This window comes from Lethenteron reissneri, chromosome 21 (genome assembly GCF_015708825.2).
Source record: "Lethenteron reissneri isolate LAM-NWPU_2019-01 chromosome 21, ASM1570882v1, whole genome shotgun sequence".
Lineage (NCBI taxonomy): Eukaryota > Metazoa > Chordata > Hyperoartia > Petromyzontiformes > Petromyzontidae > Lethenteron > Lethenteron reissneri.
In genome coordinates, this window is record NC_083799.1 from 11,003,023 (window position 1) to 11,016,548 (window position 13,526).

Here is a 13,526-nt window from a genome sequence, read left to right on the forward strand (position 1 = left end):
AAAAACGGATGCGTGTGAAATGTGATCCTTGGGGCCCAGGAGGTGGAATTAAGTAACGTGTATCACCAAACGACAATGCGCTGTTTTAATTATTTTTAAATAAAAATACTGCACGTTTTTGTTAAGCATAATTTTAAAAAAAATATTTCAATCGATAAACTCTCAGGTTTGACAGAATGAGTCCTTGTGCAGGGAAGTCAACTTTTTGTACGGAAGTTTAGAGGGACATTGCAGTTCAAAATGTAAAGCCCTAGTTAATGCACAGACAATGGGTTGTAATGCGTATGTCGAAATTACTCAAGACTTTAAGCCAATGCTAGATTTCACTGCATGAAAATGCATTTTAGTCACATAGCCTCAAAATTGCGGGGAGCATTACAAAGACACAAACCTTAACTGGAGTGCCGACATCGGTGTTAGGAATGGGACATTGCATTGGTACCTTAAAAAGGAAAGACGTTTGTGAAAACATTGCTCAAATGCTGCATGTGACGTAACAATGAAAATCACTCCATGGACGAGCTTGGGAGATGACCTCCAGTCCCAGTGTTCTGTGAAACCTCGGGTGCTGCGCCGCACAGATGAGTCCGTGAGAGCTGCACACACCTATCCTCTCTTGCCAATCACCCCAAAGCAAACACACACGACGGAGGAGATGCAGGTAGAATTCCCCGTGGCACTCCGTGAGAGTATTTCGTAGGTGGGGTGTGACTGCCTTTGCCGTGAAGTAATTGGTTCCTCTCCTGATCAACCGCTGAATTATCTGGGTTATGAGCAGCAGCAGCAGCACACGAGAAACACCAGGCAGCTCGGAGAGATGTGTCTGCGAGGGGAAGCATTTGATTCATTCTGTTCGAGTAAGTGTGAGCACTGCAACATCACATTTTGATTGAAGCAGGACAGGTATTAAAATAAAATTCGCTCCCCATTTTTTGACGCACGCTTCTGTCTGTAAATGAAATCAGCCATACAGATTTAGAACGACCTTGGATTCGTGGCGATCACTGTTAGAAATGAGCTATGCAATCAAACGACTGCCCAGATCTTGTGGACCAAAATGAGCCCTATGCATCTCCTCGAGCAGAGGGGTTCCCTTACAGAATATACCCAACTGTACAGAAAAAAATGGGTATCTATATATATAAAATCGTTCATGTCTGTGTGTCTGTGTGTGTGTGTGTGGACTGCACTTTCATTGGACGGCGGTTGCCCCTGGCAACGGCTAGCCACGCCTTCGCCGCTTTCATTGGACGGCGGTTGCCCCTGGCAACGAGTAGCAACTTTTCTCCGCGGGGTGGACGCCATTTTTAATAGCGCGGGGGGGGGGGGGGGGACCGGCACCCGTACCCAGCGTTCGCCGGGTGGGAAAATCAGGCAAGGCGGGAGGCTCTGCACGGTGCTAGGCCTCGACACCCAACACGCCACTCTGAGGTAAATTCATACAAATTTCACGTCCTCTACAGAGTGGCGAGGGAGGCAGAGTGGCGAGGGAGGCAGAGTGGCGAGGGAGGGACTCAGCCTCAAAACGAGTAACTGGTGTGGCGTATTAACATCGCCACTGGGGAGACAAAGGCGGCCGGGCGTGGTGGATACAAGTCCCGGGCAAAGCCGGGTCATGACTATGTGTGTATGTGTTTATGTGTATGTCTGTGTGTCTGTATGTATGTGTGTATGTATGTGTCTGTATGTGTTTGTGTGTATGTATGTGTGTGTCTGTATGTATGTGTGTGTGTATTGTGTATGTGTTTGTGTGTATGTATGTGTGTGTTTGTATGTATGTGTTTGTTTGTGTGTATGCATGTGTGTGTATGTGTTTGTGTGTATGTGCGGTTATGTATGTGTGTGTATGTGTGTGTCTGCAGCAAGCGCGTGTATGTGTACCTATGGACGCGCGCGCGTGTGTTGTGTAGGGGGAACGGTAGTGTAGTGCTTAGCGTACTGCCTGTGTCTATGTGTGTGTGTGTGTGTCTGTGTGTCTGTGTGTGTGTGTCTGTGTGTGTGTGTCTGTGTGTGTGTGTCTGTGTGTGTGTGTCTGTGTGTGTGTGTGTGTCTGTGTGTGTGCGTGTGTGGTGTGTAGGAGGAACGGTAGTGTAGTGCTTAGCGTGCTGCCTGTGTGTGTCTGTGTGTGTGTGTGTCTGTGTGTGTGTGTCTGTGTGTGTGTGTCTGTGTGTGTGTCTGTGTGTGTGTCTGTGTGTGTGCGTGTGTGGTGTGTGGGGAGCGGTAGTGTAGTGGTTAGCGTGCTGTCTGTGTGTCTGTGTGTGTGTGTCTGTCTGTGTGTGTGTTCTGTGTGTGTGTCTGCGTGTGTGGTGTGTGGGGAGCGGTAGTGTAGTGGTTAGCGTGCTGTCTTTGTGTCTGTCTGTGTCTGTCTGTGTGTTTCTGCGTGTGTCTGTGTGTGTGTGCGTCTGTGTGTGTGAGGAGCGGTGGGTGTAGTGGTTAACGCTACGCTGCGCTACCAACCCGGCGAACCGAGTTAGATTCCCGCTCATGGCCACCACCGATCAAGATTATTTGAACCTCACATAGGTCGACTCAGCCTCAAACGAGTAACTGGTGTGGCGTATTAACATCGCCACTGGGGAGACAAAGGCGGCCGGCCGTGGTGGATACAAGTCCCGGGCGAAGCCGGGTAGTACAGCTAGTATTCTATAGAAGCAGTCACTCATTAAACAGAGGCAGTGAGTGGACAGCACGGATGGCTGGGAGATCCAGACTACGGGGGTGGCAAGGGAGCGTGGATGATCTCCTGCTGAGCGAAGCTTGACTGGGGGCTCTGACGAAAGTATTTGTTGCTGTTAAATGCCGCACATGCCTGATGATGAGTAAACAAGTCCCACACGATGCAGACAGCGCCAATTCAAACTGAGATCGAGATCCTATGTGTAGCGAGTATGTCTCACATGATGTATGGAGAATGCCAATTCAAATTACATTGCCCTCTCTATATGTTATGGTACATGTTTACTTATCGTCAGGCATGTTCAGCATGTAACAACTTCATGTCTATTAAGACAAAAAAACAACTGGTATGCGTCGAAAGGCATACACCATGGGTGTATCACAAGAATCAGAATATATCGGAAACCAGAGGTCGCAAACGGGTTTTGATTACTTACCTGTACCCGTACCTGGCCGCACCAGGGTCGCAAATAGGTACCCGTACCCGTACCCGGCCGGGTACGGGTACCCGTTCCTTACCCGTACCCTACCCGAAATGAGTGACAAACGGTTACTCACCGGTGACTCACGGCCTACCCGTACCCGTACCCGGCCGCACCAGGGTCGCAAACGGCTACTCGTACCCGGTCGGGTACGGGTAGCCAGGTATCCGGTCGGGTACGGGTAGCCAGGTATCGGGTAGGGTACGGGTATCGGGTACCCGGTTGCGACCTCTGTCGGAAACCCATACCATGCAAAAGCAGCCCTTCTGTTGGCTGCTTTGAGGTCCCTATCAACAAGAAGTGACGCTTCGTTAATTTTCCATTGGGTCATACCAACCCAAGTGGTGTGGCGACTTTGTAGGCTGTTAAACACGTGGCTCATCCAAGCTTGTACATTTTATCTACAGCTTATGCGTTCAGAAGGCAGCACGTAAAATATAATCACAAAACCGCTTTTGCACGTCCACTTGGTAAGACACTAATCCATCACATTGTTGGCTATTGTCTGGTGAAAAAAATTGATGCAACATGGCAGGACGTTAGATGCAGACTTAGGCACCCTCTGTGGGCTAATGATCACGAATTGATAATGTTTTATTGGAACCCTCTGGACAAAGCAAGTCTTCAATTCGACACCATCCTCTCACACGCCTCACGCCTGGAACAAAGCACTTACTGCCAAATGGCAAATGCCGCAATAAAGGCAGCGGCATAATAATACTCAAGTCAGCAGTCGAGCACAGAGACGTAACTGCACCGACTTCTTTTGTAGCCAAACGGCGCTCCCCCACCCCATCCCCCACAGCGCACCGACGCTGCGGGGCCGGTGGCTGCACAAGGCGAGGTCGACGCGACCTTGACAATATCGAGTGATTATGACGAACGATTCCCGAGATTAGAAATAAACCAATACGGTGGAATGACAGCTGCTGCTTAACAAAGGGTTGATGATTGCGACCAAGACGGTGAGGGTGGTGGTGATGATGATGGAGATGACGCAAGATGCTGAATTTCGATTTAAAGCTTTCGTGACTGCAGGGATTCATCTTTTTGGTTATTTCGGTAAAGTAACGTAGAAGGAAAATAATAAAATAATAAAAATAAAACGGCTGCTTGCGTTGTGGCCGAAACGTCGTGAGAATTATTTAATGTTTTATTTTATTTATTTTATTATTTTCCTTCTACGTGACTTTACCGAAAGAACCAAGAAGAAGATGCTGAATGTTTAGGGTTGATTTTTGGCGGTTTGGGGGTGTCTCTGGAAACAGGCGAGCGAGCACTTCTCCTGTTCTCCCGTTGGGCTCAGAAGCTCGCAGGGGTCGTGCTCGTGACCCACGTGAGCCGGGAGGCCTGCCGGTGGCGTGTCCTCGCCTTCAGCCTCGCCTGCACACCCAACACGCACGCACAGGTAAGGTCAACATGCACTATGCACACGCGCATACACACAGGTGAGGTCAACACTATACACAGGTGAGGTCAACACAGGTGAGGTCAAGACAGGTGAAGTCAACACAGGTGAGGCCAAGACAGGTGAGGTCAAGACATGTGAGGTCAACACACAGTCCACAGGCAATCACACACAGGTCAGGTTAACATAAACAGTGCCCACACAAGTGAGGTTATCACACACCAAGCTACTGAGCACACACACAAACACAGCTCCCACTGCCTGAATACCATTTTTGCTTTGTTCGTATTTCTAACGTTCAATTCCAGGAATATCACTGAATGCATTAAGCTTATCATCGCGCCTGCCAGGTGTATGCGACTCTGCTGTTGTTGTATCTGAATATGAATTGCTAATAGGCTTACCCACGTGCACACACTGTTTCCCCCTCAACCAAGTGAATTAAATCAAAAGTGTCAAAGTGTCTCCCTGTACAATAGGACTCATCTCCATTCTTGGCTCTGAAACCGGCAATGGAAATTCCACATTCTAATAGCAGCAAGGGCAAGTATTTTAATGCCACAAATACCTTACTTGTGTAGGGACTGTGCTTGTCACTGTATGGCGCCGGCGCTTGCGAAGCCATGGCCGGTAATGTGGTGTCATTTCGGGCAGCCCGGGTTACGGGATGTAGTACCAGCCCTAGCGGGGCTTGGGTGAGCGCTGGTTAGCGCGGAGGCACCGCGAGCAGTGTGCGGTGTGGGCTCCCGGTGAGGGAGCAAGAGGGAGCATCAGCCAGCCAGGGTTACTTTGGGGCATGATACGTTGGTTGACCCGCTGTCACGTGACCGGATGATATTGGAGGGGGGATGTAGGGCGGTCACGTGGTCCAAAGGAGCTCTCGGGAACCTTCGAGAAGGAGCTCCCTGGAAGGTGGGCGGGGCTAAGGGCAGAGCCAGCCCCAGCCCGGGGGCATATAACGAGGGCTCCGTGAGGAGCTCGAGGTTCTTCGTGTGCTGGTGTTACGAAGATCCACGTCGGGGAGAAGAAGTCTCTAGCCACGTGGTCCGGGACCCCGTTTGTGGTCCGGACCGGGATAGCGAACCGTGTCTAGATTCTGCCGTAGCGTGGTTAGATGGGCATTCGAGACCCGCGTGTAGATCGTGTTGTGTTGCGTGTTAATGCGGAATAAATAGTGTTGCTCCCAAGATAACGTCTGCGACTCAGTTGGACTCACTACACTTGTATAGTTTGTTAGATATGCTCATTCCTTGCTCACAATCTCACATGCCTGCTGGGAATGTAGAAGGAAAGAGTGATTTAAGCATTAATTTTGTGCAGTCTGTTTTTTCTTCATTAAGAACTTGCTGATAAGATGGGCATCTACACACTATTTAAAACATTTAATTAGATAAATATCAAAGTGTTTCACTGAGTGATTTACCATCAGTGGTGGAGAATAAAATCTGTACCTTTGATATTCTGGGTTAAAATCAAGGTTTCAGCCATCCGATTAAACTGGGTTCTCAAAATAAGTGAGTTGATGGTGTTAGCCTGGTCACCAACGATTGTGTGAAAGAACCATTACATTAAATGTGCGTGTTTAACCTAATTTGGCGTACATTTCTAAGCAGCAGCAGGGCGTGTGCGACACTGTGCCTCAAGCGTGTGGATGAAGGTGTTTCACTTGAAGTGGTCTTAGAAGCAGTTCTGTGGTCTCATCTTCTCTAACGCTCGGGTGATGCTATGCACCTCTCTGCGAGAGTTCTGAATGGGTGATGCTATGCACCTCTCTGCGAGAGTTCTGAATGGACAATTCTTCATCTCATGAGACGATGCCGAGAACACAATTGGACTACAGTTGGGGGAGGAAAACTCCGTAACATTCGTAAATATAATGTTTTACGTGATGCATTTGATATTACAAAATCCAATAGCTTTGCAATGTCAAAATCAGTATCCTGCACGGGTCTAGCAACCGTGAAGAGATACCGAAGATAGACACAACCCACTGTGTGTACCACTGAGATAAAAGCATCCTCCTATGAAGTATTGGATCTGAAAGGATATTTGAGTCACGCATCACGACTCCATTTCCTTCAACAGGAACAGAGAATCTGGAGACTTTCAAACACCGCATTTGAGGTATGAAAACAACACCAGGACCACAACGCAACGAATGACTGGGCTAATTTGATATTCTTCTTTATTCTGGAATGTTACCAATGTCACGTGTAATACGTCTACTGATTTTTAATGTCCATTACAAATGGATAAAACAAATGCTTTTGTCTTATTGCCAATTTTATTCTAATTGTGGTATCAGTAACCCTTCCTCTCAACCACCAGGGGCCTCGCTCCCATGCGAACTATGCTCCGCTGTGAAGATGCGGGCCGCCTACTCTCTACTCTATAGATAGAGGATGAAAGAATCTCTCCAACGTGTGACTTTGGAGCACCCAAACAAAGATTGCTCTCTCTCTTGGCAAAACTGTACCACTATATTTATTCTCAGGAGGGCAAAGAGGAACACATTCACAATCTCTTAAAGCCAACAACCGCATTTTGAAGTTAGACAATTTACATATATGATTGCTATACAAGCGTCATCCATAAGACACAACTGGTTCGATTACTGCTGAGACCCAGGTTGAGAATTTTGTTTCATTACTGGTGGCTAAAACCTGGATACAGACCCAGGATCTCAGTGGTGTGAGCTCAGAGTTCTCACTTCCAAGCCGTGAGTCACCCAGCCTCCTCAAAAATCATCATCATCACGATCCATCTGCAGACAGCCCGTAGGTGTGCGTCGGACATTTCGTCATTTGTTTCCACTTTCCTCTGTTTTGTGCCAATTTGCCCTAAAAAATAAAAAAAATATTTGTGAGGCTCAGAAGAGAAGGTCTGGTCAGCACCATGTCTCGCTAATCTCTTCTGCATTAGTCCCTGTCATAGGAATGTGGATTTTCCAGGAATTTTATTGGCAAACGGACATTACACGCATACTCTCGAAGAGTATACGGCCTTATGCTCTGCGTCTGAAATAAACTGTGGTAATGAGCGTCCCCTGCTGCTGAAATACCATAGTGGTTAAGAGCCTTACAACCAAAATCTAATTCTGAACCTGGAAATTATTGAAGAGCGCTGATGTAACTTATTGGAATACAGTTCCCTTACTATACTGTACCATGTTGTGTACGAGTTGAAAGAGCCATCAATTATGGATGCATTTTAAAACAAACAAAACATTCAGGGCAAGTTTATCTCAAAGAAGTGGAGCATCACCACACAATGGCAGTGTATTATAATTTTCAACCCATTGTAACGTTTAATAAGTCGTTATAACCAAGGGGCATTTGAATAAATATGTGAAATTTGCAGTGTCAAGTGAAATTGCAAATAACCCTTAGGGTTATCACCCCTTATTGAAGAATGTTAAGTCGAAATAAATGTCAAGTCTGTTGCTGTAATGTTGGAATCCTTATAAATTAGTTTCTGTATTTATTGAAAAGCTCAAGTGATCTTCAACACAAAATATTTAGGAGCAGCCATTCATCAAGTATTTTACAAAAAAATAGCTGATGATAGTTAGAATCCTTAATTTCGTGTCTTTAATGCAAAAAAAAATATTTCGAAAATAGATGATTGGTTTACCAACCTTTACCAATGTGGCAAAGTATGGTCAAACAGGCCCCATGGATGACACAGCATCGTGAGGTTTGAACTGACAAAAGGCTGCAAGTTTTAATACATATATATTTTGTAATGGCTAGTCACGTAACCAAAGACAAATTCGCGGTGTGCTTCTATGAATTCTGGATTCAACAATTGATTCTGTAAACGATCATCGACAAATGGATGATCGAATAACAATGGTGATGATTATGGAAATGATGATAATGATGACAATAGTAGTGATCCCGTTGAAGAATATGTTGCATTTGGTATCCTGTTAATGATTTTAACAATAATGACGTTGGTGTTGATGGTGGTGATGACAGTTGCTACAATGCTGATAATGACAAAAGACCACTGAAATGACGAAAGCAATGCTGATAGTAGTGACGATATCACTGATGACAATAATGCCAAAAAATATTAATAACGTTCAAAGTGGTTGAAACAATGACTTTGAAAATAGTGATAACAATGACAACCGCAATGATGATGACGACGATGTCTCTGGCGGGCGTCGTTCTGGCAGAGCGATGGGCCTTCTTGCTGACACACGCATATGCCGTGTTCCCCCACCCCAGTACCTCCGATTATCACGGTTGGCTACGTAGGGCACGAAATAAGTTCAACGCGCATACGGTACGTGTGTACATTGCTCACCCTTGCTGGCTGTGAGGAGCACATCCTCCGCCTCCCGGCCCAGGTCCACACTCAACGTCGCGTTGCGCAGCACGCCCCGCCGCTGCTGGGCGAGATCCTGCGTGGACTTGACGTGTCCGCTCTGGAAACCCGAGCTGCGGTCAAACACAAAACGCACCACCGGCGGCCCACTCAAGGCAACGAAGCCAACCTGCACAGACTTACTCAGGGCCATAGCAGCTCTGAGACTCCTTATGTTCTGTGCACTTGGAAACAACCCCCCCCCGCACCGCTTTTTTTTGCCTCTTGCTTATTTTCAAAGGAAATACAATTCATCGGTTTATATATATATAAAAATTAAGCTGTTTGATTAGCTTTTAAAATCGGTAAAATGGTTTTAGAGTCAGCAGACTAGTGCTTAAATCGGTAGGGTTGGCAGTTGTGATTAGAAAAAAAAATCAATTATTTGACGGTTCAGTTATTGTCTTACATATTACATTCACAAAAGTTTGAAGTGTTCTCAAAATGAAACGTTCAGTGGAGCTCACTCCGGTTGGCAGTCCTGAGCCAGTGGTGGAAATGCCATGATCCTATGGCAAGGATTTTTTGTTATCGAAACATCATGGGACAACCACGGCTGACTGCAGCAAATGGTGCAACCTCAACAAGTGCTGCTCATTTCATTGATGCCAAACAGATGAAGAAGTGGGGTCCATCGTGGCCTGGATGTCAACTCGTGCTCGTATAATTGGGTACCTCATTGCTGCTTTATTATACTAAACTATAATTTATGTTTTATTTTTACCAGGTAAGGCCCACTGAGCTCTACAGATATTTTCAGAAGCGACCTGGCTACAACGAAGTGGCTTGTCAAAGTGGAAATGTTTAGGAGCCAGAAACTCGAAACGCATGTTTCTAAATGTGGAGTGTAAAACCAGAGGACCCGGAGAAAAATCTACGCGACCACGGGGAGAACATGCAAACTCCAAATATACAGGTGTCGGGCCGGGATCGAACCCACGGCCTCCTGCATATCAGGCAAGGTACTTAACATCTCGCCACCATGGTGCCAACCGAGCAATGTCCTGGTGCTCACTGCGTTATGAAATGATGCAGTGAATCATCGATAAAAATCAATGATTATGCTGTTGACACATACAATGAATATTTCACGCAATAATTCACTTTTTACTCTTCATGAAAACGATAACAAAACTTGGACAAACTGAACAAGTGAAACAATACAAACACAAATCGTTGGGGATGAATCGCTACATGCCGTAGCCCAACATCAGGGCGATGTTACACTGCGACATGTAACACAACTAATTGTATGTATGCAGTACACGCATATACTCCACAGGAGTATATGATGTATGTAATCAGTGAGTTCATTTCCAAGTCAGCTGCCAGGCTTTGGTCATTAAAAAAAAGCAATCACGATCCTGTGTTGGTAGTGATGCACAAGCCAAACTAATTAAACCGCTCGTTGGTGAATAACGCTGCCTTAACACATTCCTGCGGAGGGAGCTGGTAGGAACGTTGGGTTGCTCGGTCAATAGCCAGGGTCAACGGCAGCGTGGTGTATTCCACAAATATGGCCGACTGTGAGGGTGGGCACAAGCCGGCGTGAGTAGGTTAAACGTTGAGTTTAATAAGGGCACCACGGGGTGACCAGCCCTTCCCCACCCAGCCCCACCCCTCCCAGCCCCACCCTCCCCACCAAGCCCCTCCCCACCCTCCCTTCCCAACCCAGCCCCTCCCCACTCAGCCCCTCCCCACCCTCCCCTCTCCACCCAGTCCCACCCGTCCCATTTTTGGATGCACGACGGACGGACGGACACAATAATCCCCTGTGGGCTGGTGTAACCAGGAGGTTCCTACCAGTAAAAGTATAAATATATGAGGCGACATTTGCGGCATACATGGCCCTTCATTTTTAATTAAATGTTCTTCATCCCAGCTCAATTGTGCACCAACAATCAGTCTGATACTCGGTCCGACAGCCCCTTCACAGCTCAAAGACCCGGCCGGCACTGTATTTGCGACCCATGTAACCATGATTGTGAACTACGTTTTTTATTTTATTTTACCAGGTAAGGCCAATTGAGCTGTACATCTCTTTTTCAGAGGGGACCTGGCCGCAATTGATGGCTCAACGAAGTGGCTTATCGCGTGGAAATGTAAAACAGCCAAATACTCTGAACGCGTGTTTCTAAATGCGGAGGACAAAAAAACGGAGGACTCGGAGAAAAATTGACGTGATCACCGGGAAAGAGACACCGCAAACTCCAAATATACAGCAGGGTTGTCATCGATCCCGCGACATCCTGTATACTAGGCGAGGTAGTTAAGATGTCCCCACTGTAGATTGAAACTAACATCTGTCCTGTATAACCATGAATGTAACAACTCTATTGTATAACATTTGTACTGCCGCAGGACGCCCCTGAAATAGAGCCAAACAGCACATTAGGCCCTTCCTGCTGAAACAAAAGAAAATCTACGTGCAGGTTTTACGCTCAGAACCCATGGCCATGATAAATGAACGGGTCTTTTGTCTCCGCCACTCAGCTGTTCAGCGTCACTAGATTGGCCTGCGAATGCGCAGCTGCTCCTCCGGTGCAGAGCTGGGCGACGATGCAGAAATCAAAGCGCAGCGCGTGCCCGGTGTCTGTACTTGCCCGTCCGGTCGTTCTAACATCCACAAGTGATTCGACTGCAGAGCACTGCGAGCAAGAGACGGTGTTCCGCGAAGTTCTGCTGCGACAAATTACAACGCGGAGCACAGACCCGACAGCACGGGCCTTTGGCCAGCATCCGGCGAGCGTCCGGCACGCCTTTTGGCAAGGCTCTCGCGCGTGCATATCTCGGTCGGTGGCGTGACTCAGCCCATCGCCAATGTGAAAGTGGATAAAATTCGTACCACATTGTGGGAAGTGCGCAGTGATTGCTCCGTGGAGAAACCAGCCGCCGCCTTGATACCGTGGAATTTTCACCCCTGGCTTAGGGGCCCACCAATGAGGAGGAACACCATCCTGTGTGCTTGCTTTGGCAGGGCGACACTTTGGCTTTGACAGTCCCACCGCTCAAAAGGAACTGCACCATTCAACTTCGTGGACTTCACTAAAGCGTTACAATGGGAATTATCAGCAAAGACAATTTGAAGACCAACCAAACTTGGACCTGTGTGAGGCATTTGTGGTCCCAGTTTTATGCAACAGGTCTGAGAATTGCTGGACCCTGAAGGAGAGAGGATGAACAAAAAAGATACCGTCAGAAGAAATGAATTGGATGAGAATGAGACTGGGAGTACCGAGACGACAACCTTTAGAAAATCAAACCATAAGAAAAACACAAGGACAGTGAGAGACTGTGGTGCAAAAGATACGAAGGTCCAGACTTTTTTGGTTTTGAACGTGCAACAAGAATGGAGGCCAACAGATTAACATCGATGGTCTCGCACCACCATGCGGAGGTCGCAGGCGGTCCGTGCAAGAGGTGGATCGACGGCATAATGGAGGACTTCAAGGAGAAAATTGAAGGTCTACAGGAAGCGATTGCCATGATCGTAGTAAAATAGGAGGGGACTAAGTTTATTATACGTTATCCTCAGCTGTCATGTGACAATTATAGGTTAATTGTGAATTATTTTTTTTATCAACATTGCCTCCTACTGGCAGACCAGACACACTTTTCAGATTTAGCACTGCTTCCCCTTTATGTCACATAGGGACAGCTGCCACCGGAGGGACCCTTTGGGCTAGATTACAGTCAGGCATTATTGAGATTAGACAGCAGGCGCTTTTAGTCGCTAAGATATGACGGCAACATCCTGATAAATCCTCACCTTCAGTTTGTTGTCCTTCCCCCGCACCTCCGATTAGCGCGGTTGGCTACGTATGGTGCAAAAAAAGTTCAACAACAATCGCCATTTGTCACTAAGTGGCACTGACGTTACCACGGCGCTTGTGCCAGGCCTTGTGCACTTTAAGGCCAAGTGAAGTGTCGAATGCCCGCTGGCAGGAGGTCACGGGACAGACCCAGGTTCCATGGATTGACTAAGATGACTGGCCGATGCACCACCTATCCCCCTTACTATGCCAGCTTGTAGCCGCCTGGGCGTTATGCTCGTTGTTGTGAGCGTCGCTCCTCTGCCCTCCGTTGTTGCTGGAGAGCGACTGCCTCCAACTGCCCAGTAGCAGCGTCCTTCGCGAGCCTCCTCCAAAGAGGCCAATCTTGACACTGCTTGTACCAGTTCTTGGCAAGTCCAAAGAAATTCAACACATCCACACAACTGACAGAAGGGAACAAGAAGAAGCTCAGGGCCAGACGGGCGCACGTCTCCCCCCCCCCGCCACACTCACAGCTCGGCCTGCAGCGCCAGAATGGTCGCCTCCATGCCCTGCCGCTTGACACGCCAGCCCAGGGTGATCTCGTGCTGCCTCTGCACGCCGGCCGCGTGCTGATCCGTTGCTTCGGCGAGCTGCGCCTCGCGTACGCGCACCAGCTCCTCCAGGTAGCACTGCCCCGTGGTGGTGGGTGGCGGGTGGGGTGGTGGGAGACGGAACGTGGAAAATAGAAAGGGGAAGCGGAATGACGATCAGTAATGTCCGGCGTCGTTCTACTAATTTTTGTTTTTTATTTGACCAGGTAAGGCCCACTGA

At 47.7% G+C, this 13,526-nt stretch overlaps 1 protein-coding gene and 1 long non-coding RNA gene across 3 annotated transcripts in view; one reads left to right on the forward strand and one right to left on the reverse strand.

Moving 5' to 3' along the window:
* Nucleotides 1–1,348: 1,348 nt before the first annotated feature.
* Nucleotides 1,349–7,406, forward strand: LOC133345241 (uncharacterized). Its single transcript, XR_009755423.1, has 4 exons — nt 1,349–1,431; nt 4,427–4,566; nt 6,652–6,690; nt 6,895–7,406. It is a non-coding gene; the product is annotated as an uncharacterized LOC133345241 (long non-coding RNA).
* LOC133345238 (RUN domain-containing protein 3B-like) overlaps nt 2,646–13,526 on the reverse strand; it is a 77,408-nt gene continuing 66,527 nt past the window's right edge. For both annotated transcript variants that reach the window (XM_061555827.1, XM_061555826.1), the window contains 3 exons: nt 13,227–13,384; nt 8,881–9,014; nt 2,646–4,541 (listed from right to left, as the gene is read on the reverse strand). In XM_061555827.1, coding sequence (XP_061411811.1) covers nt 4,384–4,541; nt 8,881–9,014; nt 13,227–13,384 — 450 coding nt within the window. In that variant the 3' untranslated portion in view covers nt 2,646–4,383. The remainder of the gene's footprint in view (nt 4,542–8,880; nt 9,015–13,226; nt 13,385–13,526) is intronic.